Raw genomic sequence first — 20,164 nt, forward strand, 5'->3', positions numbered from 1 at the left:
GTTTATACGGAAGATCTTTAAGGGAAAACAAGTCAGAATTCAAGGGAATCTCATAAACTACTCTCCAACACTGAGGTAGGACCCTAAAGAACTAGGGGTGAACTGGAAGTGATCAGCCCCTTCACAAAACTGCAATCCGGCTTTACCTCTAAATGGCCCTGGAAAAATCTAAGCCTTGAGCCTTGATTAAGATAGTCCCAAACTGCCGCTGTCTAAAGGTGCCTAGTAGAAGCAAATAACAATTCTCTCTAAAGGAAGAAAGCATTATTCAAGGCCAGTAATTTTCAAAGTAATTTCTAACACATGAACAAACTGAATCAGGTACATAAAGGGGTAAGATATCTTGACAAGAATGAACAAAAATGACAGACAATAAAGATAAACAGGGATTTCATATACTGAGATTACCCAACATAGATTATTAAATAATGAAGCTTACTGTGTCCCAGAACATAAAAGCTAAGCTTGAATTTTCTGCAAAAAGAAAAATATAGTATATTTTTAAAAGGAAAAACATACAAAATTCAGAAAAGGGTCACAATGGTGATGAGAGGAAGAAAAGGGCAGAGGCAATATTTGAAGAGATAATGGCTGAAGATACTCCCTAACCATAAATAATATCAACACACTGATTCAAGAGACCTAAAGACCTAAGGCCAGACTAACGCTCCCTGGAGAAAACTACAGAAAACAAAAGATGAAGAAAAGATTTATTTTCAATAACCTGAAAAAATAAAGACAGATACCCTCAGAGAGAAGTGACAGACAGCTAGCTGAATTCTTAACATCAATGGAAGACAGAAGACAGAAGAATGATAGCTAATGGAAAGAAAATGTCAACTTAGAATTCTCTACTCAGTGACTATCCTTCAACACTGACGGAAATCGAAGGAAATTCTGAAACTAACAAAAACGGAGTTTGCACCCAGCAGACTGGCACAAGGAAAATGAATCCAGCTAAAACCTTAGAGATGCTGAAAGAATAAAGATCCACGAAAGGATAAGTGTATAAGTAAATCTAAATGAATAAATATAATAATAAAATTTGGAGGGATTTAAATATGTGTAACCATGCATTTATACACGCGAATATAATTGAAATACATGAAAACAATAGCCTGTAAGTCAAGGGTGGTATTACATGGATTAATGTGTTCTGCAGTGCTTGTACTGTTCAGGAAGACAATAATGGATGGTATCGACATTAGAATTTGATAAATTAGGGGGGCATACTGTAACTTCTGGGGTACACACTCAAATAATAGCAAAGAGTGCTTAAACTTCCAAATTAGTAGAAGACAAATAGAAAAAAAAAAAAATGAATTGATCCAAACAAATCACGGAGGGCGAGGAAAAGAAATATGAAACAGGTGGTATAAATAGAAAGCACCTAAGAGGACCATAATGTAAATCAAAATATACCAAAATAAAATTAAATGTAAATGGACTAAATGCTCCAATTAAAATACAAAGATGGAGGGTCTAGAATAAAAAAAAAATTATATGCTTTTAACAAGAGACACAGCTAAAACCCAAGGATACAAAAAGGTTGAAATTTTAAAAAGGAAATAAATCCTAGAAAATTAAACCCAAAGTAGAAGGATGGAAACAACTACAAGCAGAAATTACTGAAACAGAAAATAAACATAAAATGAAAAGGATTTACCAAGCTAAAAATTGTTTACAAAATAAAACTGGTAACTATCTGGCAAGACTGAGAAAGAAAAAGGTATACATTACTAGTATCAAGAACGAAAAAGATCCTGTAGAGATATTATGAACCACTTGATGACAAATTTTTTTAAAGTTTAAATAAAATGCACTCATTCCTAGCAAAATACGATTCACCAAAAGTGACACAGAAATAAATAGAAAACCTGAATATCCCTGTAAGTATTTAAGGAACTGAATCAGAAGTGAAAACTCTTCTCACAAGAAAAGTCTGGCCTGGAGTTCCCGTCGTGGAGCAGTGGTTAACGAATCTGACTAGGAACCATGAGGTTGCGGGTTTGATCCCTGGCCTTGCTCAGTGGGTTGGGAACCTGGCGTTGCCGTGAGCTGTGGTGCAGGCCACAGACTTGGCTCGGATCCCGCGTTGCTGTGGCTGTGGTGTAGGCCGGTGGCTACAGCTCCGATTCGACCCCTAGCCTGGGAACCTCCATATGCCGCGGGAGTGGCCCTAGAAAAGGCAAAAAGACAAAACAGAAACAAAAACAAAAACAAAAACGAAAAGTCTGGCCTGGATGAGTTTATAAGTAAGTTCTATCAATCACAAAGTTAAAACAGAGAACATTCCTCAATTCATTTTATGAGGCTAACATAATCTAGATATAAAAACCTGACATGGACAGAACAAGAAAATTATAGCACAATCTTCCCACAAATACAGATGTAAAAAGTCTAAACAAAATACCAAATCTAACAATATATAAAAAGGATGATAAGGATTATACATCATGAACAAGTATGGTTAACCAAAGAATCAATGAAATTCATTGCATTAACATAGTAAAGAAGAAAATCATATGATCATTTCAATACATACAGAAAATAAGTGGTATAATTCACCATCCATTTACGCTTAGCAAACTCTAAGATCAGAAATAAACACCCTTGCTGTACAGTGGGAAAATAAAAAAATTATTAAAAAAAAGAAATAAACAAAGATAACTGCTACTACCATTATTCTGGATATTTTATCAATTGCAGTAAAGGCTAGAGAAAGAAAGAAAAGGTAAAAGAATTGGAAAGGGATAAAACAAGTCTCCATACACAGATGATATGATCAGGTTGCGGAAAACACAAACAGCACAACAGATTAATTATTGGAATTGATGAAGCCTGATGAATAGAAGGAATATAATGTCAATACAAGGAAGGGGGGAGGGAGGGAGAGAAAGCGAGCGAGAGAGTGAGAGAGAGACACTGAGACTGATCTACCTTTAAATACCTAAATACCTTTTTAGGTATTTAGCAAATACCTAAAAATCTAAAAAGATATACACAACTTCTATGGAGAAAAGTATAAGACTTGCCTGAAAGAAATCAAAGACCCAAATAAATGGGAAGATAGACGCCACGTTCATGAATTGGAAGACTCAATATTGTAAATCTGTCAATTATTCTCAAGTTGCTATAAAGATTTGATATAATAATTCAAGGCAAAACCCCAACAGTTTTTGTTCCGTGTGTCTGTGTAAATTGATGACTTGATTCTAAAATGTACACGCAAAATGCAGAGACAAGTACAGCTCTCAAAACATGTCTGAAGAAGAACAAGGTGGAAGGCCCTGCTCTACCAGTTACCAGGACTTACTGCAAAGCTATAGTATATAAGACAGCATGCTCTTGGCACAATGCCATGTAAATAGGCCAATGGACCAGAATGGAGTCCAGAAGAAAATCACACATATATAGTAGCCTGAGTAACGGCAAAAGTGGTACTGCAGAGTGGTCTTTTCAGTAATTGTGCTAAGACTATTGAATATCCATACGGAAAGAAATGAAATTGGACTGCTACCTCACAGTGTATTCCATATTAATTCCAGATGGATGATAAAACATAGAAGGATAGCTTCATAATCTCAGAGAAATAAATACTTCTTAAACAAGACACAATAACACTGGCTATAAAATTGAAAATAATAAATGGACTATATTAAAATAAACTTTTATTAATCAAAAGATACCATTAAAAGAATGAAGAGATAGGTCACTCAATGGCAATTAGAGAAGAGCAATCAGGAAAAACAAAAGGAGATTCTAATATACACCAATTGGCAAAAACTAAAAATTCCAACAATGCCAAGTATTAGCAATGTTGTGTAGCATAGGTAATAACTAATCATGAGAATAAAAAGAAGGCACTGCTAAGAAAGACTAACAACAGTATTCTAAACAATGGAAGTGCCAGGAAAACTAGGACATGGATTACCTTAGAGAGGCATAAACCACTGGTGAAGGGTCAGTTTATACATCTACTTTAGAAAATAGCCTGGCATTATCTAGGAAAGCCAAAGTTGTACATACTCTAGTATCTATTAATTCCACTCCTAGGTCTATATCCTATATGAACATGTACTTAGGTGCCCTAGGATATATGCACAAGATTGTTTACAACAGTGTTGTTCAAATAGCCACATCTGGAAACAACCCAAATACCCATTAACATGAATAAATAAATTGTGAATGTTTGTTCACTAACACTGTATAGGCACAAAGTAAAGGAGCTCAAACCAACCCGGATCAATCTCACAGACCAAAAAAAGAGTGTATACTGTAGGAGTCCATGTCAATCAAGATTTAAAAAGATAGGTAACACTGAATTATATTATTCAGGGATATCTGTTTGGATGGTATAGATGTAAAAATATGGAAGTGAAGTCTAGATTAAAGTTAATTCTGGAGTTCCCATTGTGGCACAGGGAAAACGAATCCGACTAGGAACCATGAGGTTGCGGGTTCGATCCCTGGCCTCGCTCAGTGGGTTAAGGATCCAGCGTTGCCATGAGCTGTGGTGTAGGTCGCAGACTCGACTCGGATCTGGCATTGCTGTGGCTATGGCGTAGGCCGGCAGCTGTAGCTCCAATTGGATGCCTAGCCTGGGAACCTCCATATGCCACAGGTGTGGCCCTAAAAAGACAAAAGAAAAAAACAAAAACAAAAACAAACAAGTTAATTGTGAGAGAGTTAGGGGGTTGTGATCAGAAAAGGGAATTTGAGGGTTATTGAGGTGCTGGCAATTTTTAAATTTCTTGACTTGGGTTGTAGTTACCTGTCTCTTTACAATAATTATGCTTGTATAATTCTGTGTATGCATTTTTCTAAATGTAATATATTCTATTAAGAAAGGTTAAATCTATGTGTGATGTAGGTGTTTGTATGTGTTCATACACTAATCCTATGCAGTAATTCTACCCCAAGAAACTTATTTTGAGAAAATAAGGCAATTAGAGGGTGTGGACAAATAATTAAGAATATTATTAATCATAACATTATTTCTAATAGGGAAAAACAAAAAACAGTATAAATGTCCAACTTTAGAAAAAATATTAAATATGGCACATGCAGTTCAGACATCTTAGTGCATCCATCCATTAAAATATTGCATCTAAAGTATTTAATGGTATAGCAAAATGCTTAAAATTATTAAGTAAAAAGAATCAGGATACAAAATCGCCTATTTAAAATGATATCAATTTAGTGCAATTGTGATAATGAGTATAAATAGAAGTAAATGTTCTGAAATGTTCACTGTGATTACATTTTGCAAATGGCATTATTTTTGTCATTATAATTTTCCATAATTTCTAAATTTGTATACATAACGTATATGATAAAGGTTATTTATACTAAAAAACAACTTATAATTTTCATTTTAAATGGACAAACTACCTCTTTTAAATAACAGAAAGTTAACTGAATCTTCTTACTATTTTATGGCACAATATTCAAAAATATTTTAGTAGTTGAAGATCAGCTTTCATACCAAAGTGACAACTTCAAATGCGTTTTTAAGTTCGTAGGCCATCAGAATGTGGTTTGTTTCCTAAGTATTCAAAGCTTAAAAACTATTCTACACTGTTGTCTCAGTGTTACAGTCTAGCATTTGTTTTATACAAAAATTGTGACACCTGCATTTTTTTCCAATAGATGTCAAAATAATAAAGTAATTGTAGTTACAAGTTAAAAAAAAAACAAATTCTGCAATTATCTTTACAGATAATTATATTTTGTTTCAAAGAGTTTATTAACTAAAAACCCTTCTTCTATTGATCTCTGTTTTAGTTTGTGCAGAAAAGAGCTGACATAGTGGGCCTAAACTATTATCTTTTTAAAAGCTTACAAGGCCTGCCTACAAGACTGGCTCTTGATTGGCATCTGGGAACTTGGATGGGTTCCTCCCCTCGTAACTGAAAAGAGCGGCTCACTGTGTCTAAACTGCTTGTGCAAACAATATGATTTATCCTGAACACTCGCTTTCTTTCTGGGAGTCTGGAATTTGCTATGTGCCAGGCAGAGGGTGTTTATATGACAAGCCCCTGATAAAAATCCTGGGTGCTGAGTCTCCAATGAGCTTCCCTGGTAGACAATATCTCACATGTGCTGTCACAACTGGTTGCTGGCAGAAGACCCTCGGAAGCTTGTGCCTGGTGGCTCCTGGACCTCAACCCATGCACATCCTTTTGCTGATTTTGCTTTATAGCCTTTAGCTATAAGAAATCATAGCTGTGATATGAGTATATGCTGAGTCCTAGGAGTCCTCTTAGTGAATAATCAAACCTGGGAGTGGTTTTAGGGATCCCTGATACATAGTTCCTAAAACTAGAATGCAACTAAACTAAACATTTAATTATTTAGTGGTAAAGCTAAGTCATGAGATGTGTTTAATCTTTAAAAGTTTATAATGATACAAAAGTTATTTTCGTTCAACTGGCATTTGTCAAAGCCCTACACAGGCACCCGGCTTAGTCCTTATTGAATTACTCTAAGTATCAAGTTTCTACTGTTTACTAGGACTAAATAGTATTTCCCAACCTTTTCCAGCACTTTAAGGAGGCATTCAATAAATATGTGCTGAATGAATGGCTAGCTATTTATATCATTACACATAAAAGCAAAAAATCCAAATAGATAAGACTAGCTATAAAAATATGTACAAATTTTCATATAAATTAAAATGTTACAGTCCAGATTTTTCCCGCTCGATATGATACAAATATATTTCCCCTTAAATGGCAAGTTTGCTGGTAAGTAGCAATCATTTCTACTCTATCAGTATAAATGAATTCCACAAATATTCCCTTCCCTAAGTATAAACACTAGACTAAAAATAAAATTTAAAAAATAAAAACAAAAATAAAGAAATAAAGAGCTTTCAGTCTGTTTTGCGAGCTTTACAAATATAAACTGTTAAAATTATTTTGAAAGATATAAACTTATTTTCATGTTAGATGTGTTTTAAATCCATATTTAATTACTATACAGTCTCCCTATGGCGTATGTAATCCTTTTATAATAAGGTAATTAATATTTCTTGGCCAGACAATTCAGGATTTACAGCTTAACTCAAATATCAGATACTATCCAAGATAAGCCCTGATGTGTTACCTAGAAATAAACATTTAGTTGGAGAAGGAGGTGACATGATGCAACCCTGACTTCAAATTGTTTATTTTTAAAAATGACACAAACTACTAAAGACAAATCTTAATTTAAGTGTAATCCCAAAGCAATGGATACAATGTAAACACACGCAGGTTTCTAACAAACTACTGTGTGTGCTGGGAGAAATGACACTTGGTCTCTAAATAGCATTACCCCTGCTTTAAAGTTCAATCATCTTTTGACCTCTTGCTTCAGGACCCACATCTATTGAAACTGAATATCCAGAGGGTGGGGTGGGGTACATGCTAGTTTAACAAGCTCTACTCAGGATTCCCAATGCTAAGTTTTGAAATCTACTACCTTCTTTTCCAGCACTAAAATTCTGGTTCCATCTCTGTATTTGAGTATGCTTTAAACTAATAAATCATTTGTAATTAAATGGGTATCAACTAGTTCTAAGGATTTCCTAACATTATAAAAGCAACAAGATTGGGCCATATAATTTCATGACTTCAGTCAGGGAAAAAAGGGAGAGTTGGTTATAGATAGTCTGTGGCAAAGAAAGATATGGATACCATACTAAGAAACTCACAGATAACCCAAATACATTGTTTGGTCTAGCCTTTTCTCCATCAAAATTATCAGAGCTATGTCCAAGTAGCCCACAAATAGCAGAGTCGACTGACCTTATTTCATTTGCTTTCCTTTTTCTTGCCTACTCAGTATTGGTATCATGTCAGAAAACGTGGAAGGGATCCAGATAACCCATAACCTGAGCAATGAGACCCTGAATAGCAAGGCTCATTAGATCTATTGTCAGAAACAGGAAACAAATTCTGGTGTAGCTTCGTCTACATTGCAGCTATGTAAGCAATCCCTTACCTAGCCAGTAGGTGGAGGCACACACAAACTTACTGATTTGCTCTTTGATCTGGAGGGTCTTAAATCTTACAGTAATGGATGGTTTGGATTGTTCATATGTTTTAAACTCAAGAGATCAAAGAGAATGAAAAAAAAAAACCTGGAATGGACAACTGATGAGGTGAATTTCTTAAAAATAATACAAAAGGACAGTTTTATACTTCTATTCTGTTTCTAGCCCTTCTGAGAAATAACTTATTTTAACTGTGAATTTATAATCTATTTCCAGATCCCTAGAGCTAATAAAACAATCCTAAAATTAGGAATAGGTCTTTTAAAAACTCATGTTCAATCAGGGAAAACAACTGAATATGACATGATACTAAAGAGCTGTTGATTTTGCTAGGTATGATAACAGTATTTTACATACACACAGTCCTTATCTACAAATCCAAACAGAAGTATATATAGGTGAAATGATATTGCCTTATAAATTGCCAGGAAAAAAGACAACAGTAAAGGATAGAACAAGAATGGAAAAGTATTGCTAACTCTGATAAAGATTAAAGCTTAATGACAGGTACAGTGAGGTTCATTATACTATTCTCTTTTTATTTGAAATTTTCTAAAATAAAAAGTTAAAAACATAGAATGCCATGTTCTAGTGATTTGGGTAACACTGAGATAAGGTGACTGGTAAATATGCAACTGTACTGAGGTCTTATTCTCAATATATAGCCATCGATGAATTACTGCAGTCAGAATTGAATCATACAAAATTAGCTATACAAAAACCCATATAATTCAATACTGACAAACTAAAACTAACCTGTTAGATCTACTGGAAACAATACCTTATCTTTGGAGAGCAAGTCACCATTTCATAAAGTGAATTCACACAGTTCTCTCATCTAGTTCTCATCATCTTAAGATTATAAAAGACTTGGCCAAAGTCACATAATTAGTAAAAGTAACTGAGTTGGGATATTAATTAACCAATGTTTTATGACACGAAGGACTACCTTCTTTCTACTATACTGTCACTTAGACCCCTTTGAAACAAATAGCTAACATGAAATTTATTTGAATTTTTTAATTTTGCCTTCTGTGCTCATTATGTTATAGTATATGGTAAAATCTGTTTTCTAGTTTTCTCAGTGAATAAAAATATGGACAGAAACAGTTTTCTTTTTTTTTTTTTGGTCTTTTTGCCATTTCTTGGGCCACTCCCGCGGCAGAAGTTCCCAGGCTAGGGGTCGAATTGGAGCTGTAGCTGCTGGCCTACACCACAGCCACAGCAACGCAGGATCCGAGCTGCATCTGCGACCTACACCACAGCTCACGGCAACGCCGGATCCTTAACCCACTGAGCAAGGCCAGGGATTGAACCCGCAACCTCATGGTTCCTTGTCGGATTCGTTAACCACTGAGCCACGACGGGAACTCCAGAAACAGATTTCTTGAATAAAAAATAAAATAAAAACCAGAAAGGTGATTTTAAAAGAACTGTAATATCTTAAAATTGGAAGTTAGAGGCCCTTTCTAGTCCAAAGTTAAAACCTTTTCTTCAGGCCCCTTGGATGGACCCAGCATTAGCTTGAGCATTTCTAGTGAGGAACAAGAGTCTGTGCGAGACAGCCCACTTCATTCACAGAGTTAGTCCAATTATCAGAGGGCTTCCTTGCTCACAGGTAAAATCTACCTGCCCCCTGCAGATTCTAGTTACAGCTCCTGGCCCTACACTGAATAAATACATATAATGCTCTCACACATGACATGCCTTCAAATAACTGAAGACATCCATTATGATCTACCATGGGCCTCTGTTCTGGGGATTCTTTTAGCAGGAAAAGAAAACCAATAGATGCTTGGGTAACTAAAGTCTTTTTTTTTTTTTTTGTCTTTTTGCCTTTTCTTTGGGCCACTCCCGCGGTATATGGAGGTTCCCAGGCTAGGGGTCTAATGGGAGCTGTAGCCACCGCCCTATGCCAGAGCCACAGCAACGTGGGATCCAAGCCGCGTCTGCAACCTACACCACAGCTCACGGCAACACCGGATCGTTAACCCACTGAGCAAGGGCAGGGACCGAACCTGCAACCTCATGGTTCCTAGTCGGATTCGTTAACCACTGCGCCACGACGGGAACTCCGGGTAACTAAAGTCTTGCAGGCTCTTCAAAAGTTCTTTGATGTCATGTGGCCTTCAACGTAGGGCTCGGGCATCTTTGGGAGTACCCAAAGTCCTTCCAGGGGATACATGTACTAGGATATCTTTAAGGCATTTCAGCCACATCTATATTCGCCATAATTTGGTCTATATGAAAACAAATCTGTGGTCTGCTGATTTTCCTTTTGTATCTCCACTCAAAAGAACCCATCTCAAAAGACAAACCCCTCACCCACCCTGAAAAGCCTGCCTAGTTTCAAAGAGACAACTGGGGAATGCACAGCTACTGAGGGAGGGAGCGATCTGTGAGAGCAAAACAGCTTTGGAAAGCAAGGTGAGAGCCACCTTATTTCATCCAGATGATATATTCATCACCAGGCCTTATGTATTTTAGCATTAGAATGCAACAGTAAGATGATTGTCAGTGATGTCTATTAATGCTTTAATTTTATTTGAGAAATGAAGTCAGAGTTTTTTCTGACAAAAAGTGAGTCTGATTTGGCTGACTGGTTTGACAATGATGACTTGCATTGCCATTTAGGTCACAGAGCAGACATTTTCCATAAACTGAGTGAGATAAAGGTACAGTGCTATCGTGTTGAAGAATATATATTTAAAATATATACAAACCACTAAAAATTACATCCTCACAGTAAAGGTTTTTATAGATCAACTGACAGATATGTGAGGAGGAACAGAGTTTTCAGAAATCTTTTGGCAGGTTTGTGAACAAAGATTCTGAGGGCTGTGACTCTGTGACAGAATTTCTGGGCTCTTTCCCACTCTGGCTATCCCTCTCTGGAAGCATGCCAGCATCCTGCTTTACTAGCAACACCCTAGGGAGATGGGTAATAGACAAGATGCTGGGAGTGTGGCTTGGTTCTGAATACTACATACGTCTAATTGATGTCGCCAAAGGTTCCGTTCAGGGCTTTTAAAGCTCTGCAGAAACTAAGTTCACAGTGATCTTGCACGTACACATGGGAATGAATGAGTTTATATTAACTGGTCTTAAATTTCATCTTGATTCAGCTCCTTTGTTACAAATGTGTAAAATATCTTCAAATTTGGTCTAGATAGTCAATGTATTAGCTAGCCCTCTGTTGGGGGCAGCTTTTGACAAGGCTCCCAGTTACCACCACTTCCAGGTCTTCATATCCTTGTGTAATCCTCTCCCCTTGTGTACGGGCTGGATCTCATGACTTATTTCTAACTAACAGAATATGGCAGAAGTAATGGTGTGTGACTTCAGAGATGAAGTTACACGACTGACCTCTGTCTTGTTCCTACTCTTGCTTGCTGGTCCTGATGAAGCCAGCTGCCACTGAGCTGCTCTGTGGAGAAAAGCCCAGTGACAAGGAACCCAGGGAGGCCTTGGGCCAACAGCTCATGAGGAACTAAGGCCCTCAGTCTAACAGTGTGCTTCTAACAACCATGTGAGTGAGCTTGTATGCCAATCCAGAGCCTTAAGACGCCTTCAGCCCTGGCCATCGCCTTGATTACCACCTTGTGACAGACCTTTAAGTCACTGGCTACAATGCTGAACTGAATAGTATGCCATCCCGTAATGCTTACAACCTCTTTGGACATAATCATCCAACCAGCTATGAAACCACCCAGTTTTACTATCCTTAGCTCACAAACTTTACTGGCAAAAATTCTTTGAGAAACAAGTCAAGAGGCCTATTCAAATCAAGATACAGTATTATCTACAGAGTTTCCTTCATATGCCGATACGGTGATTATATCACAAGAGGAAGTAAAGTCTGTTCCTACTTGTTTATTAGTTGCTGGAGAGGCTTGCTACATGGAGGCCCCTACTTCCATCCCAATTCTCTTCACACTAAGGGTCCTATAGTCAGAATTTTGTATTGTGGGGCCTCCTATTCCTCTTAGCTCTATTCCCTCTTATTTTCCTCTTCTCTAAAGTATGCTAAAAATGTGGGGGTAACTGAAGATACCCAACTCTTGCTTCCTTAGCCACTGAGAATCTTAGGATGAGATAATCCTTTTATTCTGATTACTTTAGGTTTTTCTAAACAGATGACTTCACAACTATTTTTCAATTTTAAGAGAGAAGTGTCACCATTATCTAAGATCGACATCGCTTAAAACTTTAACCCTTAAGAAAATAAAATGTACACTCACAATTCGAAAACCATGTAAAGCATTCCATCTGAGCTATATGTCTCCAATAACTCTACAATGTGGGGATGTTTCAGCATATGACAGATACTGGCTTCTCGCTTTAGATCTGAAAAATAAACACATAACATTTTGTTAGGTAGGATCAAAAGACAATCAGAGTGAATGATGAATGAATGGATATGATCTATGGTAACATGAAGACTTCTCTAACTATAGAGATGAAATCCCCCATTTAAGCTAAGCTTAACTTTTTGCCCTTTTAACACCTTTGAAAATATAACTTTTCACATTTTTGTCAGCTTAAATCTATACATATTACATTCAGCTCTTATTAATAAGAAGTGCACAAATAAATATTTTCCCCAAACTCTTATAATCACATTTCAAAATTTTTAACTCTTTCTTGTTCAGCTAATAAGTAACTCAATTTGCTGTCTTGAAGTTTACTTCTTTTTCTTAGTTTTCCCTAAATTGTATAAGAACATGATGTTTATTCTTTAGCCTAAAATCTAGCATTTATAGACACATATCAGGGAAGCTACATGGGATGGGGGCAAAAAATAGTATGGTTACACAGAAAAGTCGCTATCCCAATGTCAGTCAAAAAAAAGTTTTACATCATCTATAGAATGTATTGGATAATTCAAGATACTACCTATAGTGTAATTTTGAAGAATAAACTCAGATAATGTAGTTAAGACTACTGCGTAAGTTATGTAATACTACTTGGAAAATAAAACTGTTAATATCCTGCTCCTCATCATTATCATCACACAAAAATGGCTTGGGCATAAGTATCACTTGCCATGTCTGCATGGAACAAAATAATTAAAGCCTTCCCGGTTAACAGTGCTGGAGTTTTACCTGCTTGCAGATGAATAAGATCCAATGTGATGTTGTTATATTTGGAAGTAAAAGGGAGATAGGTAAAGAGCCATGGCCCAAGATGTACTGCACAAAGCAGAAGAAATAACATTATTTCCCCTCTGATTTGTTAATTCAACTTAGTCTGGTCAACAGGAGCAATGGCTGCAGAAGGAACCTTAGAAGATTTACATAAGGAACAGGTATTAGTGAGGAAGAGATGTCAGTAAGTAAGACAAAAGAGAAGCCACCAGAAAAGGAAGAATCAATAATATCTTAAAGTCAAGGCAATAGGGGGAATTAAGACATAAGTAGTTGGAGAAGGCTGGGAAAAGGTTGTAAGATTCAACCAGAAAAGACCAATAATGTTCTGAGCAAGATCAAGTTTTGTGGAGAGGTCAGCTTTGAAGTCAGGATGCAGACAATTAGGTGGTAATTACATTTAGATACATCATGTCTCTCACTGGTCTAAGTACTTAATATAGTCAATGTCATTTAATCTCCCATCAACCTTGTGAGGTACGTATTTCACAGATGAGGAAACTGAGACCGAAACTTGTTCAAGATCACATAGCTATTACAAGGGGTAGGTTTTGAGCCCCGGCCTAACTCCAAAGTCAGTCCTTCTACAATGCTATGCTGGCTTTAGATGTAATCCTGGTAGGAGGAAAGGAACAGCAGGGTCAAAGAAGGTTTGATTTGTCTGTTTTGCTGTTATTTTAAAGAGAACACTGTGTGTTTGTAAGTGGTGATGAAGAAAAGCCCAAAGGATTGGGAATCAGAAAACCTGGTGCCAGTCCAGCCTCCGTCACCACTACTTGTTGGCTGACTGCTACCTCTACAAATGCCTTCTTAACAGCAAATGAAATGGGGAGGGTGATAGATGATGCAGGACCTGCACAGGCTACTAAATCAACTTCAGAGGGCAGTGGCAAGATTCAAATGAGAGAGTGGGTGTGAAAGGACTGTGTGGAGAGCAGCATTGTTGGGCTGAGGGGGTTCAGTGTTGATTGCAAAGGAAGACATGAGAGGCACAGGAAAGATGGCCTCCATCTCCAGGAGAGGAGATGTGTGAATCAGGTGTGGCTTTTGCTCTGGGAAGTCTAAGTATGGGGTGTGCTTTTGACAAGTACAATGGAGGACCAGGCTGAAACCAGACAACATACAAAAGATGCCTACACAGTTTTTTTCTCTTGCTTCAAGATGGTTCTGCCTCCTGGTTCCATGAAAAGCTTAGGAGTTTTATTACTCATTTTTATGTTTATCTCCAGCTTCCTTTCTATTAGGAATCACCCTTTTCATATCTTCTGTTTGTACCTTAGTTGCTCTCTTCCCATTTCTTTCTATTCTGTTAAAACTCTGATTTTAATTCTATGTCCTGACGTTGGAATTAAGAAGTAAATAGAGAGTGTGTGTTTGCCACAATGAACACTGGTCTTTTCTCTTGTTTTCAGTTTAAACTTTGCCCCTTTCATGTAACTACAGTATGTGACACCATTTATCATGCGCCGCATTTGTTATACTGAAAGATCATAAGTAGGAATCAATGTTCGAAAAGACCCCTCCATTTGGCACGCATATGTCTGCTTGGTATATGGCTGAACATGCTCCTGGTCTAATTTCTTATCACTTTACCTACCCTCGAAATGAAGGTAAGATTGCTTCAAAGATTAAAACAACTTAAATGTCACCGGATCTGACATTTCAGGGACTAAAATCCAAACACTGAATGAACAGCACAAAACTAACGACGTCAAAATACATATGAAATTAAAAGGGCAATGATACAAATAAGACGGCTAAGATAACTGGCACCATTTTCCATAATTCAAGTAGCAATTAAACGGGTGTATTAAATAGCCTAAATAGAAAATCGCAGTTTAAAAAAACACAAATGCACAAATGCATATACATATTCAAACCAGATTCTAAGAATGTTAAACTCAAAAATGTTTGTTTTCAGATGTGAATGTGAATTCAAGATATGTATTAAGTGCTATTAATTCCTTGCTGATATAGCAAACTAAAAATAGTATGTTCCTGCAAATCAGCTCATGAAGCAGAGTAGGAAGAAATGTGAAAGTAGGTGGTAATAGTATGATTTGAAATTGTGATGATGTGACTGCTTCGAGACACTAGCTTAGAACATTCCTATGAGTGACCTGATCCAGAGTAATCACGGCTGTTTTAAAGTGCTGCTTTATCTATAGTAACTGGTAACTCCACTCTTCCCTGTACTTTTTCACTTTGTAATTTCCCAGGGAAAATTAAAAGATGTTAAAAATAACCTACTTTTACGTTTAGTGCCCTTACATTGAACTATGTGCCTATATTTCATCAATTTATTTCCTCTCAAAAGGAGCACTGGTAATGTGGAAAGTAGTATTTGATCTTCTGACCAAAACAGAGAAACACATTTAAACTGAATCAACCCACTATACGGCACAAGGACTATCACTCCTACCAGTGTCCTAAGAAGCCTGGGCCATCCAACAACACTAGAACAACTATGCTCCTACCTTTCCGTCTGTCCCTCAAGTAAGGGAGGAGTTGGGAAAGTTGTTCAGGTGGTCTGTTTTAAAAAAGAGTTTTCCTGAAAAGTATTTATTACTCATTTTACTGTTAGCTGTTTTTGGAACAGAACCCTTAAAAGTCAGATGCCACTTTCAGAGTGTCACAACTCTGTAGCAAACTAATTTGAACATAAGCTGAGTATTTACAAATGTGACTGAAGAAAGGAAAGCCTTCTGACATTCTTAGCATTGGAGTAGCCATCTCAACCTCAACGTCTGAGCTTTAAAGGTTCGAATTTAAAAGTTAGCTTTCCCTGAATCATTCAGTAAGGATTTAGATCAGCACTATCCAATAGAAATATAACGTGATCTACATAAATAATTTTACAATTTTCAGTATGCACATGAAAAAGAAACAGGTGAAATTTATTTTAGCATATTTTATGCAACCCAATATATCGAAAGTGTTATTATTTCAACATATAATCACATTAAAGAGTATTAATATGTTACATTATCTTTTTGAACTAAGTCTTTGCGATCTGATGTGCTTGACACTTACAGCACACCTCGACTGGGAGCAATCATCCTTCAAGTGCTCAATAGCCACATGTGGCTAGTGGTTATAAAATTGAAATGGTGTAGCTCTAGATAAACTGACTTGCTTTAATTCTTATCCTCTCCCAATAGTGAGTTCTGCATTCTTACACAATTATTTGTAAAGTCATTTTTAAAAGACTCCAAATTCGAACAGATGTGCATTTTTATTTTTTACCTTTTTAAAAAAAACTATAATTTATAACATTGTATTAGTTTCAGGTGTACAGGAAAGTGATTCAGTGTATATATGTGTGTATATACACACACACACACCTTCTTTTTCATATTCTTTTCCATTATAGGTTACCATAAGACACTGAATATAGTTAAGTTCCCTGTGCTATACAGTAGGTCCTTGTTGTTTATCTATTTTCTATATAGTAGTATGTATATGTGAATCCCAAACTCCTAAATTATCTTTCCCCCCCTTTAGTAACCATAAATTTGTTTTCTATGTCTGTGAGTCTATTTCCAAACATATATTTTTAGAAAGCACTTCCAAAGAAGGAAACTCTACAATTTTTAATAACCCAAATCCATCACTTAACTAAATCTGAAATTTCTTCACTATTACTAATCCAAATCCTTCACTTGTTTGGTAGTTTTTAATTACTTTATCTTACTTAATTCACCAAACATGCAAAGTCAAAAGCCACTGAATAGTAGCCTTTTGGACACTTTGAATTTTATTGAATGACCTTAGAATATGCAGTGTAATATTTGGGATTTTAAGTGTTCCTCTATAAGTCCTCATTTAATAATTATAATAGCTCCACGATGTATATATGTCTAGTTTCACTTTACAGAAGAAGAAACTGAGACCCTGGGTTCAATGAGGTACATAAGTTGTTGAGATCACACAAGCAGTAAATAGAGGAAGCAGAACTAATAACCTAAGTCCAATGCTCTCTACATCATACCACCATGGCTCCTGGGGCTGTGTAGATTTTATATGTGCCCTTAAGATATAATAGTGCTAATGTGGAAACACTGATGTAGGTGACAAGCTATCAAGACTGCTATAGAACCATTTTATTTCAGGTGCCCTGTCACCAGTGATGATCAGAAATTAGACAATGACTTTTTCCTGACAAATACATAAGTATTCCCTTTTCCAATATATAAGTATTTCCAGACTGTGTTAGAGACTGAACAGTTAAAAATCACTATGAGCTGACCCAGGCTCTAAATGTGCATAAAGAATGTTCTAACCTAGTCATTAAATAATTAGGACAAGTATTCATGTGTCCATTTGAATCAATATTAATAACAAAATAACTAAATGAAAGTCATTATTGACTCAACATTTTCCCTTGGTGTGCTGAAATTAATGACCATATGATATTTTGAGAAAGGGATCCAAGCAGAACCTTGGAAGGATTATAGCAGCAAAGTCAAATTCTCTTGCTGAGTTCCACCTTTATGTAATAACCAATTTGAAGACTAAAGCTCCCAGCTGCCTTTGGCAATAATACAGGTCAGGCTGGATTTAATGGAGGCTATCTACCTATAAATCAAGAAAGTTGACCTTCTCAACCAGTGGATAACCAGAGGCCCAGAGAGGACCACACACCAATCTGGGTTAACGGCAAACTCAACATTTCGTTGATCTTTTACACATTTTACTACCATATTTTATTATCTTTTTTCACATACAAAGAGAAATCCAAGCAGCTTCTAATTCCTTTGAATTCTAGCCCATTTAATATAATCCTATGGCCTAGAATCTCATCTGTCAGGTGAATAAAGAAAGGAAGCAGCATGCCATTAACTGGGAATTTTTGATTCAGGTAAAATTTGTTCTTAAATAGGCAAATATATTAGTTAGAAATCATTTCAACTACATTAAGCATTTATAAATTAATAGGGTTTTGGTAATATATTTCCCAAAGAACTTTCAGTTCTGCTAAGTGTAATGAATATACTAAAGCAGCCTATCCAGTTGAATACCAAATTTAAACTAAATTCAACACTATATTTGATGTATCATCAACATCTATCAGCTGTAAAATATAATAGAGCCAATTTCTGTGAGAACTACTTGTCTTCCTTCTCACTCTTCATTAGGATGAGTTTGGTCAATAATTATCTAAAGTGTCATTTATTTCCTAGGGACTTATATTTAAAACAACTCCAACTTATATTTTAAAAAAATTTTTAAATGATTTTTTTCCCATTATAGTTGGTTTACAGGTCCTTCTTAATACTTAATACTATTATAAATCATTGAGCTTACTAATTAGATATTAATGAAGATTACAGGTGAGAAATTCAATGATCTTTATTAATATTTATCTTCTGAGGTGTTAAAATGTCCTGAAAGAAGAATATTTGTTTAATCTAGAGATAAGCACCAATATTAGGTTAAAAAGAAACCAAATTATTTGTCTCACAAGATATAATTCCAAGTCACCTATTCAAGGAGTTACTCAACCATGAATTTGGTGAAAATATGTTTTGAACTCAACTAATAAAAACAGTAAGATGTTAATTACATGGACAAAAGGAAAAGGCAGAGGTGACCGAAATCCAAACCACATCAAGTTCCAGCATTAAGAATTTTTCTCATATGTATGAATGACCATTATTAAGATCATGTTTTACAAATGATAAAAGTAGAGATACAATGTTCTAAACATCTTTAGAAGGTACAATTCCTCTGTTGATTTTCATTTTGGGAAATGTAAATGAAAAAAAGCTTTACGAAAGGGAGAAGGATAGGGGCATTTTAAAAATCAGACACCTGAGTTCCCGTCGTGGCGCAGTGGTTAACGAATCCGACTAGGAACCATGAGGTTGCGGGTTCGGTCCCTGCCCTTGCTCAGTGGGTTAACGATCCGGCGTTGCCGTGAGCTGTGGTGTAGGTTGCAGACGCGGCTCGGATCCCACGTTGCTGTGGCTCTGGCGTAGGCCAGTGGCTATAGCTCCAATTTGACCCCTAGCCTGGGAACCTCCATATGCCGCGGGAGTGGCCCAAGAAAAGGCAAAAAGACAAAAAAAAAAAAATCAGACACCTATTTCAAAATGGTACACCTAACCTGATAAAAGAAAATTGGAGAAATGAACAGTTTCTGTCTTAATTATGTCTTAATTACTTTTTAATATTAAGGTCATCAAAAACATACATGTTAGGAGCCGAAGGAACTTTGTGGAATGATAGTGTATATGTATTTAAACTCATCATATATATACTAAACTCAGTGGACTGTACACTTAAAATAGGCTCATTTTATTACGCATAAATTTTATTCAATAGTTTAAAAAAGAAAAAAGTTACTGCAGTAAGATAGGAATTCAACTAATATGCCTAAGTAAAAAAGAGTTATTCACATACCTTGTATTTTACATTCTCCTAATTGTGTTATCCATACAGGTTTCCCCTGCTATCTGAAAGCAGAGTGTTTCTATGAAACTTTCCATAAGCCAAAATGGCAGAAAGTGAAAAGGCAATTATCTTTTTCCATAAAAGTAAAAATTCTCTCCAGATTTTTTTTTTTAGTTAGGAATAACAGGTACTAATGTAAAACAGGTCTTTTGTAAAGGAAAGTGGTGTGAAGCGAACTTTCAAAAAGTGGAGGATACCTATACTCACGTTCTATTTTTATTTACTTTCAACGGAGGAGTTCAACAAGGATATGTGGCAGGATAGGCTTTCTTACTACTCACTTTCCCCTCAAAACCTCCTTCTTCCAGAATGGAGCCAGCCCAGGAAATACTGCAAGCAGGATCAAAATTCTCCCCAGAAAGCAATTTACAGTGTTTAATATATAAATAAAAGAATGGCTGTGGCCAAGATTCTCTATGGCATAGTGAAATAACCATTTAAAAAAAACTTAGAAAAAATATGAGCTTCTTGCATCCAGTAGTAGACTCCTTCTGGCAACAAATACCATGATAGAAAAAAA

The 20,164-nt window shown here is 36.2% G+C and overlaps 1 protein-coding gene across 9 annotated transcripts in view; it reads right to left on the bottom strand.

The window, feature by feature from the left end:
• Positions 1 to 20,164, bottom strand: part of CASK (calcium/calmodulin dependent serine protein kinase) — a 372,729-nt gene that overhangs the window by 214,237 nt on the left and 138,328 nt on the right. For all 9 annotated transcript variants that reach the window (XM_047765523.1, XM_047765520.1, XM_047765525.1 and 6 more), the window contains exon 3: positions 12,283 to 12,388. In XM_047765523.1, the coding sequence (XP_047621479.1) occupies positions 12,283 to 12,388 (106 nt within the window). The remainder of the gene's footprint in view (positions 1 to 12,282; positions 12,389 to 20,164) is intronic.

Source organism: Phacochoerus africanus, chromosome X, assembly GCF_016906955.1.
Source record: "Phacochoerus africanus isolate WHEZ1 chromosome X, ROS_Pafr_v1, whole genome shotgun sequence".
Classification (NCBI taxonomy): domain Eukaryota; kingdom Metazoa; phylum Chordata; class Mammalia; order Artiodactyla; family Suidae; genus Phacochoerus; species Phacochoerus africanus.